At 39.2% G+C, this 21,534-nt stretch overlaps 1 protein-coding gene across 4 annotated transcripts in view; it reads right to left on the bottom strand.

The window, feature by feature from the left end:
- Nucleotides 1-242: 242 nt before the first annotated feature.
- MRE11 (MRE11 double strand break repair nuclease) overlaps nt 243-21,534 on the bottom strand; it is a 46,174-nt gene continuing 24,882 nt past the window's right edge. For all 4 annotated transcript variants that reach the window (XM_032772813.2, XM_075061724.1, XM_075061725.1 and 1 more), the window contains exons 13-19: nt 17,340-17,513; nt 14,886-14,948; nt 11,780-12,005; nt 10,124-10,207; nt 5,505-5,563; nt 2,343-2,410; nt 243-1,489 (exon numbers count right to left, since the gene is read on the bottom strand). In XM_032772813.2, coding sequence (XP_032628704.1) covers nt 1,384-1,489; nt 2,343-2,410; nt 5,505-5,563; nt 10,124-10,207; nt 11,780-12,005; nt 14,886-14,948; nt 17,340-17,513 — 780 coding nt within the window. In that variant the 3' untranslated portion in view covers nt 243-1,383. The remainder of the gene's footprint in view (nt 1,490-2,342; nt 2,411-5,504; nt 5,564-10,123; nt 10,208-11,779; nt 12,006-14,885; nt 14,949-17,339; nt 17,514-21,534) is intronic.

The raw sequence follows: 21,534 nt of genomic DNA, 5'->3' as shown, positions 1-21,534 counted from the left end.
CTTGCTTTGTTTAAGAGCTTTGGTGAAGCACCTTGTCAAAAAGGCTTTCTGAAAGTCCAAATATACTATATCCACTGGATCACTCTTGGCCACATGCTTGTTGACACCCTCAAAGAATTCTAACAGATTGGTGAGGCATGATTTCTCTTTACAAAAGCTACCTTGACTCTTCGCCGCCATATCATGTTTATCTATGTATCGAATAATTTTGTTCTTTACCACAGTCTCAACCAGTTTGCTGGTACTGAAGTAAGGCTGGAGAGGCAATCTTGGCAATAAGTAAGCCAGTAAGCCTTTTTTTGTTTTTTAAAATCACCATTACATCAGCTATTCTCCAGCCTTCTGATACAGAGGCTGATTTAAGTGATAGATTACATACTCTACTTAGTAGGTGTGCAATTTCATATTTCATAGAATCATAAGTGTAGGACGGGAAGGGACCTCAATAGGTCATCTAGTCCAGTCCACTGCACTCAAGGTACAACTCAGTAATAACTAGACAATTCCTGACAGGTGTTTATCTAACCTGTTCTTAAAAACCTCCAGTAATGGAGATTCCACAACCTCCCTACGCAATTTGTTCCAGCGTTTAACTACCTTGACAGTCAGGTACTGCAGTTTAAGGCCATTGCTTCTTGCCCTATCATCAGAGGATAAGGAGAACCAATTTTTCACCCTCTTCCTTGTAATAACATTTTATGTATTTGAAAACTGTTATTGCGTTCCCTCTCAGTCCTCTCTTCTCCAGACTAAACAAACCCAATTTTTCCAATCTTCCCTCATAGGTCATGTTTTCTAGACCTCAAATCATTTTTGTTGCTCTCCTCTGCCTTTCTCCAATTTGTTCACATCTTTCCTGAAATGTGGCACCCAGAACTGGACACAATACTCTAGCTGAGGCCTTATCAGTGTGGAGTAGAGTGGAAGAAGTACTTCATGTGTTTTGCTTACCACACTCCTACTGCTACATCCCAGAACTGTGTTTGATTTTTTTTTGCAATAGTGTTATATTGTTTACTCATATTTAGCTTGTGATCCACTATACCCCCCTAGAAACCTTTCTGCAGGATATGACTTTTATGAATTTTTAAAGGCTGCCTTTTTGCTTCTAACCATGTTTTTTCACTCTGCTGTTTAGTTGTGGTGATGTTTATTTCTGTTTTTTTCTGTATCTTTTTTTTATTTGAGGCATATATGTAGTTTGAGCTCCATTATGTACCTTTAACTAGTTCCCATGCAGTTTGCAGGCATATTACCCTCGTAACTTTCCTTTCAATTTCTGTTTAACTAGCTCCGTCATTTGGGTCCCTCCTTTTTTTGAAATTATGATATACCTTTAATCAGTTTAATATTTTGAAAAGTGATAATATGAAGTTGTGAGAATTATGACAAGAGAAGACCATACTGTACCTCATCTGATTCAAAGTCAACTCCTCTAGTTATTTGGCTTTGTGAGCTCCTTTTGCTGGATGTAGACGTGCTTGACAACCTTAAGGATTACAATAGGAAAAACTTAATGATCACAGAGCATGGCACGAGAACCAGACATTCTAAGTTTTCTCTGTTTGGCCGGACCAAATCTAAATAAAAATATTGTTTGTAGATCCCATTATCCTATTAATCCAAGTCATGGAGTTCTCAGGTTGCTGCTAAGTGTATGCATTAGTTCTGAAAACATGTAACAAATGAGGTTTTAGTGAAGGAATTCAGAAGTGATGTTCTTTACATGGCAATCAGTTGTCTGCTGGTTATTAGCAATGGGGGTTATATTTTCAGAAGAGAGACACTTCCAGGTGCATCCCTAAACAAAGTGACCAGATTTTCAAAAGTATTCAGCAACTCCCAATGAAAACAACAGGAGCTACTGTGTACCAAGGCCTTTTAAAAAAGTCTGGCCAGATGCCTATATGTGAGCAAGGGTGGGGTGGGGTGGGGTGGGGGAACTGAATACTTCTGAACATCTGGCTAGTAATTAATATACTGTAAAAGATGGTAAAACATACACATGGTCTGTTCTCATCATGGCAACATGCACATTCAAGTCCTTCAGCTGCATTTTCTCACACTAACTGCTGAATGTCTCAAGAAGAAAAAGAGGGTTGTGGGGGAACCTCACTCAACCACTATGAAATTCTCTTATATATAGAAGTTAATTTTTCTACTTAAAACAGTTGAGCAAATTATATATTAAATTTTGAATTTTTAAAAGTGAGCTTCAGCTATTGTAACTCTACTGACAATCAGAGGAAAATAGTGCTATGGCTCAGCTTATGTATACCACTCCAGAGGGGCTTATAAACCCTCAAATGGCTCTCTGCCCTTTTTGAAATAACTGTACCAACCTTTGAGTAACTTTGGAAGCAGCAGTAAAAGAAACTTCTTCCACATCAGAGTTGTCATCTATAATGTCCTGGAAAAAACAATAATATTTTACCGAAGGTAGCACATTACATACTCTTTTGGGATGAAACATGTAGTGACAGCTACAGTGCGCTAGTTTTTTCGCTCTTTATTTAGTGTTTTCTGAAGTGTCTACACTTCAAACAATTTAACCTGGATAAAACAAAAAAAAAAAACTTCACAGGGACTACTCACATCCTTAACCTTAACCATGTGCTTAAGTGCTTTACTGGCTTGGATCATATAGTCTGCAAGGTGACTGGCAGACTGGGACTGAGACTCTCTCTAGGCTTATAACTGTTATCAAGGTGTCCAAATTACTGACTTGCGAATTGACCCATTTTCTTTTCCTTTTCAAGTTCTCAAATCAGTTCAGCCACAATATTTGTCCTACTGGCCTTCCGTGAACCTCACACATTGGCCATTCATGGTGTAGTAAAGAAATATATTTGGGCCTTAATTAGTATATTTTGCCTTTATTTTGAAAAGGGCAGTTAATCAGAGCTGGTCTACTCTACACAGGTCGACGTAGCTTTGTATATGTCTACCTTTAAGTTTGGCTCCTACCAATGTAAGTGCTCCATTACGCTAACTTAATACCACCTCCCCGAGTGGCATAGAGTCACAGTCAATGTACTTAGATCAATGCGTGTAGACACTGGGTTATTTATGTCAACCAAATGTCCTGCAGCAGCTGTCCCACAATGCCCTACATTGACCACTCTGGTCACCATTGTGAACTCTGCTGTCCTGGGGTTATGGAGGCCAGAAGCCTTGCTTCCCCTTCGAAGCCCCATGAATTTTTGAAATTCCTTTTCCTGATTGCCTGGCATGGCAAGCACACCTAGCAGCTCTCCACTGTTGATTGCAGCTGCCCAGCTGACCATACAAGCTACATGCTATAGAGACATTCCTGCCTAAAGTGGACAGGAGACACTGGATCTCCTGGGCCTGTGGGGAGAAGGGTCTGTGCAGACACAGCTACGAACCAGTTGCAGAAACCTTGACATCTACGAGCAGATTGCTTGGGGGATGCAGAAAGGGTATGACAGGGACTAGCAGCAGTACTGCATGAAAGCCAAGGAGCTCCGGCAAGTGTACCAGAAGGCCAGGGAGACCAACAATAGATCTGCTGCTTTTACAAAAAGCTACATACCATACCCAAGCATCCCCCCTCCTCCCAGCACTGTGGATACATCTGAGGAGCCAGAGTCATAAGCCCCTGCTGTGAACAGCAGGGAGGAGATGCAACCAGGAGAATCCAGCTTTGCAGCCAACCAGAACCTGTTTTTGATTCCACCACAGTCCAGCCAGTCGAGCATGGGCAAGCCCGATGCAGGGGAAGCAAGGTCGGGTAAGTTAAGTTAATTTTAAATTACAGGGATGCACCACAAAAGTAGCAGCACGCATCTTTTGACTTATCTTTAACTTACTTGTGCTAGAAGAGGCCATGGTACAACCAACAGAGGGTACAACAAACCCTTTAGAGTTTGGGGGAGAGGGTAGGGGAAGGGCACACAAAAGTTTGTTTATGTACACTGGGGTGTCCTGTGAATCCTCCAGAGAGATCTCAATGAAATTTTCATGGATGCACTCTCCAGTCCTCTTTCAAAAGGTTTCTAGGGATGGCTGCCTTAATTCTTCTTCCACAGTAGGACACTATCCCACACCACTCAGCAATAATTTCTGCAGGCTCCATTGCAGTACACAGGCCAGCAGCATACGGTCCCAGGCAGCTTCAGGATGCCTGCAGCACCTGTGCTCTCTCCCCCTGTGCTACCCTCAGGAGTGAGATATCAGCTCAAATCACTACCGCCTATGGAAAATGGTGCCAGTATTCACTGACATTGCAAATATTACTAGAATCATGAAACTCAGCATTTCCCCAATCTTGACAAGCCATGCTCACCATGGCAGGTGCTGTGCACAAGCAATTCCAAGCAGAAGTGAAAACGTAGTGCTTAAAACTTTAGAGGTGCAAGGGGAGTAAGTTCAGAATCTTATGTTTCACCTTCCGGAGTGACTACATGGATGATAACTGTGTTTTATCTGCAGCTGCTAACATTGCAGCTTTCAGGATTTCCCTAACCATACCCGCAGAACACCTGAGCCAGATTGCTGCAAATCCATCCATTATGTACTGTACATTGCCGAGAGTCATAGCCCTGCATACAGGGGGGGATTAATGGCCTTGCACACTTCCAGGAATATGGCCCCAGCAGTGGGTTTCCTGACTCCAAATTGATTCCTGACTGACCGGTAGCAATCTGACATTGCTAGGTTTCCAGAGAGTGTGATCAGAACTTGCTTTTCCACTGTCAGTGCAGCTCTCATTTTGGTGTTCCTGTGCTGGAGGGCTGAGGAGCACTCAGCACACAGATCCAGGAATATGGCTTTGCACATCTGAAAGTTCTGCAGTCACTGCTCATCATCCCAAGCCTGCATTACAATCCGATCCCACCAATCAGTGCTTGTTTCTTCTGCCCAGAAGCAGCACTCCACTATCTGTAGCTGCTCCCTGAAAGCCACCAACAACATGGAACTGGTTCTCACTATGTCCCACTGCAATCTTTCCTCCAAGAAACAGTCTCATTCCTTGCAGCTCTGCAGATACTACACGATCGTGCATCCTGCTTGCAACGCTCATGACAACAGCACAGATCTCGCAGGCTCCATGCTTCTCTCAGAGATGGCAGACAACAAGGATGGCTGCGTGGGTTTGTGGGATACAGATGACATTATGGGATAGAGACAGTTCCAAACTAGGAAGTTGATTCCATGCTCCCAGCTACACATGCGTGACTTGTTTCAACTCCATCATGCCTTGCCAAAACTTCCTAAAAGACAGTGCACTGCACTGCTAAGTTGTACCGTGGGATACCTACCCATGGTGCACTGCATCGATACAAGCACTCCTGGTCAGTACATGCACCGCCGACACAAGGAGCCAAGTAAGCATGCACACAAGTGATGTACTAACTGCAGTGGCTGTATACCAATGTAACTTGAGACAACATAAGCTTGTAATGTAGACATGGCCTCAGGGTGCTATACACAAACACAGCAGTATTACAACTTTACACATATGCAAAATGGCTTCTCACCTCTGAGTAATTCTTAGTAGATAAATTCCGAGAGGGCTGTTGCCGGGCAGCTTTAAAGGCTAAAATAAAACAGATGAGAACATATCATATGGAAGATACTTGAAATAACCACATTTCATTATCTGATCACATCGTATCACACAAGGGTCTCACCTTCACATTTTGACTGAAATGTATTTTACTACAAAGTATAAATAGAAAGGCCTGGTACACAGACTTACTAGAGTTTACTTTTTATGATTTCTCCCACAACATTCCAGACAAAATAGAGTTGGGCCTTTCCCAAGTTAGTTAGTGGAGGCAAAACTGATAGTTTCCTATTCTAGCTGGGGAAAGTATAATCCTACTGGTTAGATAAAACATTCACAAATACAAACTAAATTAACATTTAGTTCATGTAGCTTAATATTAACATTACAATTTGAGAAGTCCAATTTTTCTGGATAATATATTTTTGCTTTATTTTAAGTCATATTTTCAGTAATTAAGAGTTTTATTCTAATTCTTGTAGTACAAGTCAACAAAACTGAAATAATCATTGTTTTCCCTCTGTCCCACCCAGTGTGTATCTGAGACAAGGTGCTCAAGCGGAAAGCGCCTGAGATGCTGCAGTATCTTCCTATATAGTACTTTGAATAAGCAAGACCTGCAGTATCTCTGATACTGTGATGTGCTAATTGTGAGACAATGTTCATTTCTTAATGGTACTTATTGTATGAGGTTTCTTTTCAGCAAAGAAGAGAAACATTTTTTCTATTTATCAAACAAATGCAAAACCTACCTCATAAAACAAATGACTTCTTCTTAGTCACTTTCACTGAACTGTGGTTAATTTGCCTTGCTACCTTTTACATTGGATATGATAAACCTGGCCTTGTTTAAACTGCAAATAGAAAACACAGCTGTGTTCTTTTATAGATATCTGCGAGTAGTGCCTCACTGGCACAGTAGCCAGGTTTTGAAGGGATTCGGCACTGCTACATGAATAATGCTTTGTTCTGAAAAACTTATTAGCCAAAGTGCATGCTTGGATTCCCAACTCATAGGCAGATTCATTTTCAAATGAAGAAACAACTGTCTTTAAGTGCATCCATTAAAGTTTTAAATTCTCAAAAGTTGCCACAACTCAGCCTTTTAAACTGGATTTGAATACACTGGTTCCATCAAGAAAAATCATTTGTGTTTTTGGACAATGCTTTGGCTCTGTGGCAAAAGCGAGTTTCTTAATTTCTGAGCAGTGTTGATAAGCTAAATCTCCAGTAAGGCCTGGTATTCCAGTGGTTCCCTGAAAACCATTTGCCACAGTGAGATACACCAGATTTAAAATAGCATATACTTAAGCAATGCATGTCAGCAGGACATTTTATCATCAGCTGGTTCTCCTACTGTATTTCTAATTTAACAATTTAATTTGACCTCCTCAGAGACAGACCTCTACAGGTGTTCCAATTATCTAAAGTAAAAATCAGACGGTCATGAAAATGTCTTGTTACTAAAAGTTACAGTTTTCTATCACTGTCGTACAGTTACTTCAAGAGAGATTATATTTTCAGCACTTATTCTGATGAGGCGCCAAATGAGCATTAATTCACTAATTAAAGGTCCACATTAAAATCACAATAGAAAAAATACATTTAAAATAGTTTTATAAATATGAAAAGCATTTTGTAGGTTTGCAAAGATCACTTCAAGTCTGCGAAGAATTAAAATTTTCCATTTTTGACATGACCAACTTCGAAAATCAGTCATATGTTTTACTCAAGAGCATGTATAATTTTCACAAGAAATTTAGATGTTTATTAGAAGATTTTCAGCTTGCACTGCCTGGCCAATGAAAAGTAGTCTAATATGTCTGCAAAACAGGAGTTTTTAAAAAATATTTCCTAAAAACATTAGTTTTAGACTAAATTACTCAAACATGCACAAATTGTGACAGCAATTCAGAAGAAACATAGGCCTTGATCCTACAGTGTGATGCATTCATGCAAGCCCATGATAATGGAGAGCCCCACTGACTTTGTTAGGACTCTGTGTAGATATTAGGACCCAGCGTTATGGATCATCTGGCAGGATTGGGGGCACAGCTGTTATTAAATATAATGCAATACAATATTGAAGACTGTGCAAATTCTAAAGGATTTCATAAAAAGCCCCGCTTATAGATTATTAGGGTTGGAAGGGACCTCAAGAGATCATCTAGTCCAACCCCCTGGTCAAAGCAGGACCAATCCCCAAATGGCCCCCTCAAGGATTGAACTCACAACCCTGGGTTTAGCATGCCAAACCTCAAACCACTGAGCTCAATGGAAATCCGTAGTAATTTCAAATAAAACGAATAGGTTCACTTTGTGCTAAGCTAATCCTATAAAATGCAGTTCATTTCTGAATGATGCTCAAACGACGAAACGAGCCTTTATTTGGGCAGTGATGCAGATGAGATATAAAGGTTATTTGGATATTTTAATGAATTATCAGCTACTTCTTTTCACAGCTAATCTTCAAATATCATTGAATTAAACATTCTTGAATTAAGAGAGACTTTGAAAGTGGGAATTTTGCATTTGTGTGCACATAAGGTAATTAATAGGTCGGAATGTCTGGTATTAATTTTCTTGTCCCACATGATATACCCCCAACTGAATACTTATATAGGGTAGGCAACTATGGCACACCGTGCCGAAAGCAGCACGCAAGCTTATTTTTGGTGCGCACTCACACTGCCAGGCCTGGGCACCGGTCCAAGGGGTCTGCATTTTATTTAATTTTAATGAAGCTTTTAAACATTTTTAAAACCTTATTTACTTTACATACAACAGCCAGTAGTATATTTTACAGACTTATAGAAAGAGACCTTCCAAAAACATTAAAATGTATTACTGGCATGCGAAACCTCAAATTAGAGTGAATAAATGAAGACTCAGCACAGCACTTCTGAAAGGTTGCTGACCCCTGACTTATAATAAAGTGAGCCCAAGAGGGGCAGTATAAATGAAAATGGAAAATAATGTTTTTATTAATATATGTAAAAAAAAAATCCAATATACTCCCAAAATGCAACAAGCTTTATAAGGACAGGTGCTAATGTACACCAGACCCTCGCTAGACCTCACATCTATATAACACCAATTCACATATAACACAGTCTCAGCCATGGATCCCAAATCTAATTACTTTAATTGCACTTCATTTTAACGCGATCCCTGCTGTAACAGGGTCCCTGCATTAACGTGGTACCACTCATGGATCCCAAATCCCACATATAGCGAGGGTTCGGTGTATTTTAAAAGATGACTTTAAAAACTAACATCTGCATAAAGCAGCCAGACAGTCTGCAATTTTAAACTGATCTTTTTATAGGAACCCAAACTTTTTAATGATGAGATTTTGAAGATTACTAACCCAGTGTAATAATTTCAGAGATCCCAAGACAGGATTTTTTTAAAACTGCAACTGAAAAATGTATTTTATAGCACTTCATTTCTAAGTGTCCCAGTGATGATCTGAATGACACTGGGTAAATCTAAGTTTAATATTTGCTTAACTGAGTCACTCCAGATTTATACTGATGTAACAGAGAGTAGGATCTGGCTCAAGGTCTCTAAACACCATTTTATCTGTCATGAGCTCTACAAAAAATTCTTATGGTGTAAAAGTTGTTGCCTAGTGTTAGTGCTTAACTGTGTTACTTATTTGCGCTCATTGGTACTAGTAGCAATTGTATTTCTGGATTCCAAAATTACTTGTGTCATGCTCACTCTTAGTCTTTTGTTTCACTCACTGTGACCTGAATGAACACCTCTCACCTCACGCCAGCCTGGTCCCCTTCTCTAAGAGAAGGCTTCATCACAATCCAGCCAATCAGTTTGGGCACACAATTTGTGAGGCTTCAACAAAGACACCCTTCTGGATGCATTTTGCATCTGAAGGGGGAAGTTCTTGAAACAACCTGAACTCATGAGCTGTTAAAGTATAGAGAGGCAGACCAATTAACCCCATTAATCAATCTTCTTAAAATGATCGGTAAAAGATGCGGTAGGAAAAGAAGTCAGCTGGACTAAACCTTGCTAACAGTTTACCTCCCTACTTAATAACAGCCAAACGAAGCTCCAAGTGGTTGAATTTTATCTACTGGAAATAAAGGTTGCATTATAAACTTCTTAACTGCATTATGGCATCATTCCGCAAACCCAACCCAAACCCATCATATGCTCTACATCAGTGCTTCTCAAAGCTGGTCTGCCGCTTGTTTAGGGAAAGCCCCTGGCGGCCTGGGCCAGTTTGTTTGCCTGCCGCGCCTGCTGGTTCAGTTGATCCCTGCTCCCACTAGCCACAGTTCACCGCTCCAGGCCAATGTGGGCAGGAGGAAGTGGTGGCCAGCACACCCCTTGGCCTGCATCGCTTCTCGCAGTCCCCATTGGCCTGGAGCAGCAAACCGCAACAGTAGGAGCCGTGATCAGCTGAACCTGCAGATGCAGCAGGTAAACAAACCTGCCTGGACTGCCAGTGGCTTTCCCTGAACAAGCGGCGGTCCGACTTTGAGAAACACTGCTCTACATCATTCTGCAAAGTGACAGCAACTTTAGAGGGCATGTGAAAACAACACACTATTCTGAACATACCATCTATGATGTTCATATTCTTGGTAGGAGTAGACACAGGCTTGTAATTTCTACTGGTATTAGACTGTTCTTGGGTAGTGTTTCCTGTAGGGAAAATACACACACAAAAAAATCAATATTTAGCTCTCTTTGCATTTTCTCTGTTAATTACGAAGTTCTAAAAAACGAGCATCAAAAGATCCACAACTAAGGGTATGTCTACACTGTAGCCAAGAAACTGCTTCCCAGATCAGGAAGACAGACACTTACTAGCTCTGCATGAACTAGAGAGCAGAAAATATCAGTGTAGCTGGCAATAGCACAGGCAGCAGCTCTGGCTAGCTACCTGAACACATACCCAGGGTGTTCTGAGGGGACAGCATTGGTGGTGGCTTGGGCTAGCCACCTGCGTACAACCTCCCCGCCAAAAAAACTCTGTGTATGTATTCAAGTAGCTAGCCTGAGCCACATAAATGCTACCCCCAGCTACACTGCTTTTTTCAGTGGAATACCAATTCAATAATATTTATAGCCTATTTTCATTTCTTCTTTAATGGTTTATAAAGAAGAGCCTACAGAACATATACAACACACTGCAGTGATTGATACCAATAATCAACATGAATATTTGAGGGCTGAGTAAGAAATTTAATAAAGAACACTCATCTTTATCAAAGTTCATACTCTTCAGACTAGAAAGTGGATAAAAATGGGAGCATGATTTAGCTTCTGACATAGTGTCTACCCCATTGCCAAAAACTTATTCCCTTCCTTGACAGTACATTGGGCACATTTTCCCATTAGTGGTTTCCATAACCAATTTATTTTTGAAGTTCCCAGTCTTAATTTGAATTCATAGGCCCTGATCTTGCTGTCAGATCTGCTGGTCCCCCTACAAACATGCTGAACCCATTGAAGTCAGTGAGAGTCTTGGCTAGCTGATCCATCTGCAGAATTGGATACTTTAAAAAAACAATTATTAAAGGCCTTAACAGCAAGGAGTGTAACTCATTAAAAGGGTACAATCAATTACAACCAGACCAAGAGATGGTTTGATATTTTTGGTTAAAAAAAAAAAAAAAGTCTTATTTTCCCGATTAAGACAAGTTTTCTAAGCCTTAGGAAGGACTACTTGTTTCACAAGCCCTTGTGGGGGAAGAGACTACCTTTTACACATGTACAGCACCTAGTCCACATTGGAAGCTATACAAACATTAGCCAGCAGAGGTATTGCCTAATATTAATACAGAAGAATAGCAAAGAATCCTGTGGCACCTTATAGACTAACAGACGTTTTGGAGCATGAGCTTTCGTGGGTGAATACCCACTTGGTCAGATGCATGTAGTGGAAATTTCCAGGTGCAGGTATATATATGCAAGCAAGCTTGAGATAATGAGGTTAGTTCAATCAGGGAGGATGAGGCCCTGTTCTAGCAGTTGAGGTGTGAAAACCAAGGGAGGAAAACTGGTTCTGTAATCTTTGTAAGGTAGCAAGTTACTGCAGCAACTGGTGCCAAAAATGCTGGCAATAAAAAGATTACAACATCATGAATCTTATTAAACAACAAGCCAAAAGGGCATTTCATGGGAGCATTACAGAAAAGGCCTTTTTTTTTTTTTTTAAACAAGGGGAAATTGCTATTAATTGCAAAACAAGGAATGTAAGAAACTACAGACCTCTTCCTCTTCGAGAGGCTCCTCTTGATGTTGAGATTTGCCCTCTTCCACCTCTTGCCTGACCCCTTCCTCGACCTCTTCCTCTGCTGAATGATGCAGAGGTGCCAGCATCTGAATCATCATTGGTTTTTTGTTCTGACATTCCCATATCCATAAGATCATCATCACTAGAACCAGAGGCAAGAGCAGCCTCATGAGATCTGTGAGCTCTAGCCCTGGTCATAGCCTGAAAGAAATGATATAGAATAGTTAATTTTAACAGTAAAATGCACCACAGTTGAAACCATAGGGTAACGTGTTTATAAGAATTCAGATTTAGGGCCAACTTCAATGGTAATGTGAGTTACTCAGAAAATAGATCTCTCTTCTAGTCATTTTGATGCAGTCCCAATTTGTACACTAAGTCAAGACTATTTATAAAATGCTTCACTCCCATTCAAAGAAGTCTGAAAAAACGACTGTGTTATAACAAATTGTGAAATGGACTAACAAGTCAGCCAACCTACAATAGAGAAAACAGCTTTCTCCAAGAGGCAATATGCACATTCTTCCATTAACTTAGCAAAACCTGCTTCTGAAAGATGGGTCATTAAGGCTTAATAAAAGAAAAGGGGGAAGTATCTAAACAATTGAGCAGTTTCTACAACCCAAGTACTGTGATTTAAAAAACAAACGAGAGAAAACACTGTTTGGAGGAGAAGTGAGGTGAAGATACTAAGAAAGGGAACTGCCATCTGGTATAAAGATTAATGGGCATTATGAATAAGCAATTGTTAACATTTTCTTTTTTCTTTTTTCTTAAAAAGATTAAAGGTTCAATTCTCCTTTCACCAACATAAATCCACTGAAGTCATTAAATGAGAAGAAACAGGCTGGAAGTGAATTTGGCATTTCTAGATTTCCACTAGATCCTGTCTATATTCCCATTTGTAGATTAGACATGAACTTAAATCATAGTTTAACCATACAGAAAACATAGGTGCTATTATTATTGTTCTCATAATTAAGGGACTTTAAGTCCCTTACTGACTTTCAAATGGGACTTAGGACCCTAAGTCATTTAGGCACTTTTGAAAATTTGATCCAGAGATAGTCCAGGGCATAAGGACATAGCTAACCTCCCATTTACACTATTAATTTGAACCATATGAGGTAAAAGGACATCCTGACTAGGTAGTATTTGTAGTTTTCACCTCACTAACTGTAACACACCTTTATAGCTAGAGTTCAGCACTGCTCATTGGAAGAACTTGTCTACACAAAAAGTTTTAGTTCACGGCAAGCTGGGGTGTAAATCTACCCCACTCTAGCCTGCCACACACTAAAGTATCTGTGTGAACCCTACCACCTTGCACTGGGGAACTTTTTGTGCCCGTCACTCCTGTTTCAAAGCAGGATAGATCAAAGTACACACTAGTGAACTTATCAGCCTAGTGTGGAGATTTACACCCCAGCTTGCTGCAAACCAAGTGCTGATTTTGACAAGCCCAGAAGTTGCCAATCGCATCTAATTCTATGGTGGTGAACCCGAATATACATTGCTCAAGTGGACATTATTTTCCTTCTTATAGACAAATGGACATTAGATTCTGAACATCTCTGCAGAAGGACTCCCTACTCCAGAATGGACAACCTCAGAAAAACCCAACCCAAACCCATTACATGCTCTCACACACTGAAAGAAAAAATAATAATCAGGAAATCTACCTGTACTTTTTTTTTAAATTTATTAATATTCTGGGACCAACCTGGTTACCAACACTGTGAACGTTAGATTCAGACTTCTCCCTGACATGTAGTTCATCAACAGGGATATTAATTCACTGCTGCTGGGACTGCTCAGGCACTGTTAGCTTTGGCTTGAAAATTTGCAATTGCTTGTCTAAATCATATGGATTCAAGGTTGTTTTTTTTGGTGGAGCTGTCTCCCAAATGATACCAGACATATGGATGACTAGGCAGTGGCTCCAGTTAGGCCATTTCTTTTGTGCTCTGTGTCTCATAGATATACCCTGCATAAATAGACTGTTAAATACTTCACTCTGGACTTTTGAATACTGTACGTTCTGTGCTTCAATACGTCTCCCTAGATATACAGCACTAAAGTGCAGCCAAAAAACAGAACAGAAACCTGATATCCTTTTGTCAAACAAAAAATCCCTAGTAATTGTAAAACCACTTACATAAAGGTCAATTTAATATAGGGGTTCTCAAACTGGAGGTCAGAACCCCTCAGGGGGGTCACACGGTTATTCCGGGGGAGTCGCGAGCTGTCAGCCTCCATCCCAAACCCCACGCTGCCTCCAGTATTTATAATGGTGTTAAATATATAAAGTGTTTTTAGTTTATAAGGGGAGGGGGGTCTCACTCAGAGGCTTGCTATGTGAAAGAGGTCACCAGTACAAAAGTTCGAGAATCACTAATTTAATAGATTCTGGGACTTCACCTATGAGGAGTCTTAATATAGGTTTTATGCATGGGATTATATCCCACAATTATGTGCCAAGAAGAGAGTCCACATAAGCAAATTATACATAGCAAAGTCGCTATTTATGTTTGAATGTCTTTACAATTTGCATAATTATTGATAGTTGCTTAGTCATTATGCAATTTACTGTCACATTCTTGTGTCTTCTACAAGGGAACGGTTTGTTTTCACCCAGATGAATAGTGGTATAATCTGGGATTTTTATCTTTTTAAAATAAACTGTAGTGACTTTATAATGTAGGGAAAAACAACACAATTTGTTATTTGTAATCTAATGTGAACTGTAAACTGGACATCCAGATTCAGAATGTTTTTTGTTTGAGTTTTAAACCAGAAGCATGCTATGACTTTGAGGGCATATCACACACAAGGATATTTTCAGGTGATTTGCAATTCTGCATCCAACGCAAGACCTTGTGGAATCTCTCTCTTTCACAGAAATCAATAAAACTTGCCATAGGATTCTCTCATTCTTCTTCAACAATTAGGCCTGTGTGATAGAGAATGTATCTATTATTTATTCTATTATACACTAATAGAAGAAGACAGTGCTCCACTTATGCAACATCAATACCGACACATACTCTACACCCTACATTTGTGTTTTAAGGGAATTACCTCACGAACTTCTTCCTCTTCCTCTTCAATATTCTCTTTTCTGGCCTCCCTAAATTTTCGCACCTAGATCACAGTAATATAAAATAAGACCAAATTAATAGTCTGGACTGTCCAATAACTGAAGACACAAAAATTCCAAGAAAAGTGTTCCTGTTTTAACAGCTTAGAGGTGAGGTGAACTTAGATTCTTAGAGAAATCAACTGAATGTCTGTTCTTTTACTGGATTAGTTTTGAACAGAAATAGAATGGCATCACTATTCAACACTTTGCCAGGAAGGCTCTGCTAACTATAAAGAGCAACAATTACATTAGCAGGTACAGACAACACATTTGAGATATGTTTGTAAAAGGATGAGTCCAGAATACACAAGGGATATAGAGACACCTCTTTTTTGGAAGCAAAGTAAAAAATCATTAAGTAATGTAGAATAGTTTGATCTAGTCCACTCCTAGTAAAAAGAAAATCACCACCAGAGATTCAGAGCTCGAAGTAGGTCTGTAGCACCACTACTGCTTACTGGCATCGTTAGATATTAGAGCATCTGCAGAAAAAATCATGGGGCTAGTGCTACTCTCACATTAGATCTAAACTAGCAGGAGAACAAAGGATGCTCAACAACATGTTCAAAGGCCATTAGGAGGAAGGGAGGCCAACACTGCAGCCCATGAATCTCACATTTCATGGGATGTGTGCCAATGCAGTAAAGCTCAGCACTGGCTGAAAACGTGCTTGATATGGGGTAGAAAGGAAAGGAGATGCGTTACTTTAGATGGAATATACCGGGAAAAGGTATTAACATAACTTAGTCACTATCTAACATTAAACGATGTTAAACAAGGTCTGCGGCTTAATTATAGAGAGAGCTCAGCTTGTTTAGCACCATGGAAATCACACTATTAAAAATCCCTTTACCTTTTTATTAAAGACACAAAAGAGAAGGGAAAGCAGTTAAAGCAACTGAAATTTAAAGTATTCAATAAGGCTTCCATTTTAAAAGCATCTCTTGTTCTAGTTCCCTTTAGCTGTAGGCTGTTTTTAGAAAGGAAAAAAGCCCCATTGTTTGACAGTCTTTTAGAATGTTAAAGATGGTAATAACTGTTATTCCACATGGTGTCTGGCTTTCAGCTGGAACTGGTAGGGGTGATGATGTCATCTGAGTCCCTCTTTCTTTGTCCTGTTTTGGTCAGGACACCTTTCAGGACCATGATAACGAAAGCGTGGGGTTCCAGAAAACAGAGGCGGTAGCAGCCATGCTGGTGAAACTCAGTTACAGTAGCTTCTGTTTGCTTTTCCCTTGTGTTTTTCTTTTTTTATTCCCCACAAAATCTCTTTTGTTTAAGGATCCAAAAAGGGTAGAATTGCCCAACCCCTTGTTATTCTATTTACTAAATAGGGCTAATATGTGGCATACCAGTTTTGGCTCATTAACTTCTGGCTCCACATCTTCTGTTGTTAGCAAGCATAATTTTAACACAGTCTTTAAATTATATCAACTTAGCCTTTTTGTTAAGGCTAATTCAGTTATTCTGTCTTCCTCTCCTACCTTTTCCTATCAACATTTATTCTTATATGTTATTGTCACATCTTATGAACTTTTACATATTTGAATTGTGAACTCAGCTGTAAGAAGTAAGTCTGTAAGCTCAACTGTCACAACAGGTGCAAAGTGTAAAAGTGACAGAGAATGGGTAACAGAGCATCGAGAGGTAGTGGGATATTAAGAAATACAGTAGACCCCAGAGAAAGCATGGGTAGAGGTCAGGAATAAAGAGGAAAAATAAAAGTGAAAGTAAGCAGGGGGGTGAAAGAGAGAAAGGAAGAAATGGAAAGAGAAAACTGGCATCACAGAATATGCATCTAGACCTACTGCTCTGTTTACAGTAAAAAGTTTAAATTTAAATTAGGCATCAAGTTGCTACTTTTTTAACCAATGGCATGAGCAAGTGCAATCCAAAGACTATTGATAAACAACAGTGGTCAATTTGGTCTCAAGTCTTAAAGGCAAATTAGTTTGCCTTTAAGACTTGGGACCAAATTGACCACGGTTGCATCTCCCCATACTCCCCATTTGCATCTACCCATACTTGCCAGTATGTACGTTATCTCAGTCAGAGTTTGCGCAGAGCTTAAGTTGTAGGCCACATATCCTTAAAAATTGACAGATTGTGTACACATAAGATCCTATTATGAACAATTAAAATATTCCACTAAGATGAAGTAGGAAGCAACATATCAAACTACAAGATACAATTTTAAAAAAGAGATTAAGCAGCTTCTAAGATATATATTTAATTTGTGTGTGTGTTCATGAATGTGAAGCACTGAGGGGACTGGCTAGAGGCAGGTGTTGTGCAAGCTTCAAAATACCCACAAAGCTGTCAATAAACGACAATCTAGAGCTACAAACTAGGCTGCTCCTAACCAGAAGGACTGAGCGTAATTCAGTACTAACCTCCTCATCTATTTTTGCCTCCTCTGCATCAGTGCGACGTTCCTTAAGAAACCTCTGAGTTTTCTCTAACTGAAATTTCACCAACTCTTCGATAGCATCTTTCTCTTCTTTGTCAACAAATTCCTGCACTGCTTCACCCATTCCTCTTTCAGTCAAGAGTGAAAGCTGTACTTTCTTTAAGAGACAGAAAGGGAGGGAGGGGGGAGAAGGTTAAAAACAAAAACAAAAAACTTCCCTCAAACAGCAATATTTATCCCAGAGTATTACAGTCCTATTATTTTTCAGAAAAGAGAAATATACAAAAATATTTTAAGCTATTAGTCAAAGAATTGGATAACATCAGGAAAAGCTAACAGATAATTCTTTCTAGTCAAGAACCTTTAGCATTAAAGGGATTAATGTGTTATGTAAAACTAATGAAGGATCAATTAAGCTAAAAAGCATTATGATTAGTAATGGAAGAAAAGAGTAAAATATATCTCACAAATGAATCATTTAAATGGAGGAAGTGATAATGCTAATCTTACTGGATTTCTTTCAGGACTAAAATGAACTAAACTAAATTTACATTTGTTTTTGTACCTCAAATGTGTGAAGTACTGTCTGTTACCAAAATAATATTTTAGCAGCACTCCTGTGTCTGTACAACATGAAAAGAAAAAATTTAACCACTGAAACATTAGACTAGGTGCTGGGAAATCAGAAAGAAACTGATTTATTTTGTATATTATAGGCACAGTAGATTTCACTTCACAGCAACCTCTTGGCTCCCAGAAAAAAGTTGCTATTATCCAGAAGTTGCCAGTATGCGGAAGGCACTGTTTTCAGGGGTTATACACAGAAAAACAAGTAAAGAACAGTAATACATTGTACAGAACAGTACTTGTGAAACCATTTATTAACTTTCAGTACTAAAAAAAGAAAGCCAAACACTGAAACTCAGTAAAGGAGACCACTGCATAGTGTACCAAAACCACATACAGAAAACTTATGAAATCTCCACTTGCTAAGAGTCACAATTATAAAGAAAAAGCATGAAACACTTATAGAATCAAAGAATCATAGACTTTAAGGTCAGAAGGGACCATTATGATAATGTCTCTGTATGCTGAACAGTACTGTTCCTACAGTGAGTGCTCTGTGTCACAAATTAAAGTAGCACAAGATTTTTACCAAAAAAGGTTTTAAGAAGAAAAGTTGTCCCATCCTAGTTTACTATCTCCACTCATAAATCCTTCTCCATGTTGCATGCAGCCTCATAACTGTTCTCAAGGCCACAACTCTGGCATAGCCTGTGAAAAACATTCACTGCATCTAGCTGCTCTGTGAGGAAAGACTCTTCATATTCATCATATGACTCACTATTCTCTTGTGCCTTACCAGCCTGTTTACACTTTACAACCACTACAGCTTCCAGAAGTTCAGCACCAGAAAGCTCACCTTCCATCTCTAAACAACTGTCATACTCAACAATGGCCTCAAACTCCTCTACTGTTAGAATTTTCAGGAAGAGAAACATTGACCAGCACATCGATATACACAAGCCATCATTCTGTGTTACTGCAAACTCCCTTTCTGAAGCACTTTAGAACAGTCTATGGGAGAACAGCAGCCCAGGACTCCTTAGCAAGATGAACTGCATTCATGAGTTTGACAACATCCAACATTAGAGAAGCAATGATGTACACAATCCATTGGCTGCATGACTGAGGCTGCATTGGAGCAAGAATTTTAACACAAAGTGCAATAGTGCTACATTAGCTGAATGAGGTGGGCAATGTCAATCAAGAGGCACGTGTGTCTATCTTGTAGCCACAACTCTCTGTTCCAGTTCTTAAGCCACTCTTCACAGAGCAAACTTGTCATCCATCCATGCATTGGCTGAGCTCCTGTAGATCACAGGCAGCTCTGAGCAATCCTTAGAGAAACCATAGGGGCACTTGCTTTTTCTGACCACCATTAGAGGCCGTTTCTCTATCTCATCCATGTTTGTATAACACAGCAATATGATATGATCTACAGCTTATTTCCCCTCCTGCAAATCCTTCTTTCAGAAGGCCAAGGCCTTTGTCAGGAATGCCCTGGTAAAAGAGACCAGACTTGTCAACATTAAAGATGCCATGTGTCTGAAACTCCTCGAGAATGCTGGGTAAGGTGTCTGTCCACCATTCAGTAGCTGCCAGAAGGTAATCATCTTGTTTCCCACCATGCTCCTTACACTAAACCATGTTGTGCTGGACTTTCCACCAACTGAGCCATCTGAAGGGTTGAACTCCTTCTCTGCCGCCAGTTGACTCACTTTCTGTTTCAGCATCAGCCTGGAGAGTCGAGCATCTTGTCCAAGCTTATGCTGAAACCAGGGTTTCACCAACATCTGCCTCCTTTCCATCACATTGACACTTGCAGCCTCAGGATGTGTTGTTCCCCTGTAAAATGTTATGGCTGTTCTGAATGCAAGAATCAATGGACTTTGGTGACATCAAGCCTTTCAGCCACTCTTACTTGCTTAGCACAGGGCCTCCAGCACACCAACTTTATTGATGAGAGATAGGTCCATGCCTCTGGAAGCCATGGCACACAGCAGAAGTGTTTAGCTGCACGTGCTCAAATCCTGAAAGTTCATTACAGGATGGACCTCTCCTCTAAAAACATTGCTAAGTGGCATATCTGTGGTTAATATCTGAATGCCATTAATATTAATAGGACAGATTGGTTCCTAGCAATATGTTTCTATTAACCGGAAGCTGTTATTCAACCAAGCAAGGATACTGACATTTGAGTAGCATGCTCTCTTTAGTCTGTGATAATGCAGCACTAACACTCTTACTCAGGAACATTATGTACGCTTAATTTATTTTCAAATCTTCCAGCTGTCCCTTAAGGTGCTATTTTATAAAAAGAATTATGTCAGAAGCAGCGGAGGCTTTTCTACTGAGAAACAGTTAAATTAAATACACTTGAAAAAAAACCAAACCCTATACAGCTATTAAAATTAACTGTTCGCTTTATTCCCCATGAAGCAAATGCATCAGCATTACACTTAGAGGGGTCTTTTTTTAAGGAAATATTATTTTTGACAGTCAGTAAATCCTTATATAAACGCATTAACAGGAATTCTGTCACAACATGGAAAAGCTATTACTGTAATTAAAGAAAACGAATGCAATAGCAAGCTGTTATAACAGGATATTAAAAACTTCCAACACTGTGATAAATGTAGAACACTGAATCTTTTTTTTTTCCCTTTCATCTCATAAAGTTCTGTGAGAGCACCCTGTGGCTTCTTGAATTAACACCACTGGGAGTCTCTAAAGACCCAAGTCCTTCAAACTCCTCAGCATTTCATAGAATCAGGACATATGGGTCTAATTCTGCCAACTCTTACTCTTATTCACGTCAGTGGAACTATTTTCCTAAGTTTTATACGTATGAATGTCATCTGGAAAAAGAAAGTAAGATGCTAATGCTTTACACTAAGAGTTTATGACCTAATGAAACTTATAGTTTAGACTTGAGCAAGGGGGAATAAAAGCTGCTTTATTAACCATGTTATTTTTCCTCAAAATCTGGCAGTGATTAACTTGATTGTGCTTAATTTACAGTACATTATCAACATTTAGTTAGTTCAAAAAAAGTTCAATACGAAATGGATATTATTAGGGCTGTCGATTAATCGCAGTTAACACACGATTAACTCAAAAAAATTAATTGCAATTTAAAAAATTAATCACGATTAATCGCGGTTTTAATCACACTGTTAAACAGAATGCCAATTTAAATTTATTACATATTTTGGATTTTTTTCTGCATTTTCATATATATTGTATTCTGCATTGTAACTGAAATCAAAGTGTATATTATTTTTATTACAAATATTTGCACTGTAAAAAAGATAAAAGAAATAGATTTTTTTCAATTCACCTCATACAAGTACTATAACGCAATCTCTGTCGTGAAAGTGCGACTTACAAATATAGATTTTTTTTGTTACATAACTGCACTCAAAAACAAAACAATGTAAAACTTCAGAGCCTACAAGTCCACTCACTCCTACTTCTTGTTCAGCCAATCGCTTAGTCAAACAAGTTTACATTTACAGGAGATAATGCTGCCCTCTTCTTATTTACAATGTCACCAGAAAGTGAGAACAGGCATTTGCATGGCACTTTTGTAGATGGTATTGCAAGGTATTTAT

This window comes from Chelonoidis abingdonii, chromosome 1 (assembly GCF_003597395.2).
Source record: "Chelonoidis abingdonii isolate Lonesome George chromosome 1, CheloAbing_2.0, whole genome shotgun sequence".
Lineage (NCBI taxonomy): Eukaryota > Metazoa > Chordata > Testudines > Testudinidae > Chelonoidis > Chelonoidis abingdonii.
Note: the sequence above shows the minus strand (reverse complement) of the source record. Positions and strands in the feature narration are given on the sequence as shown.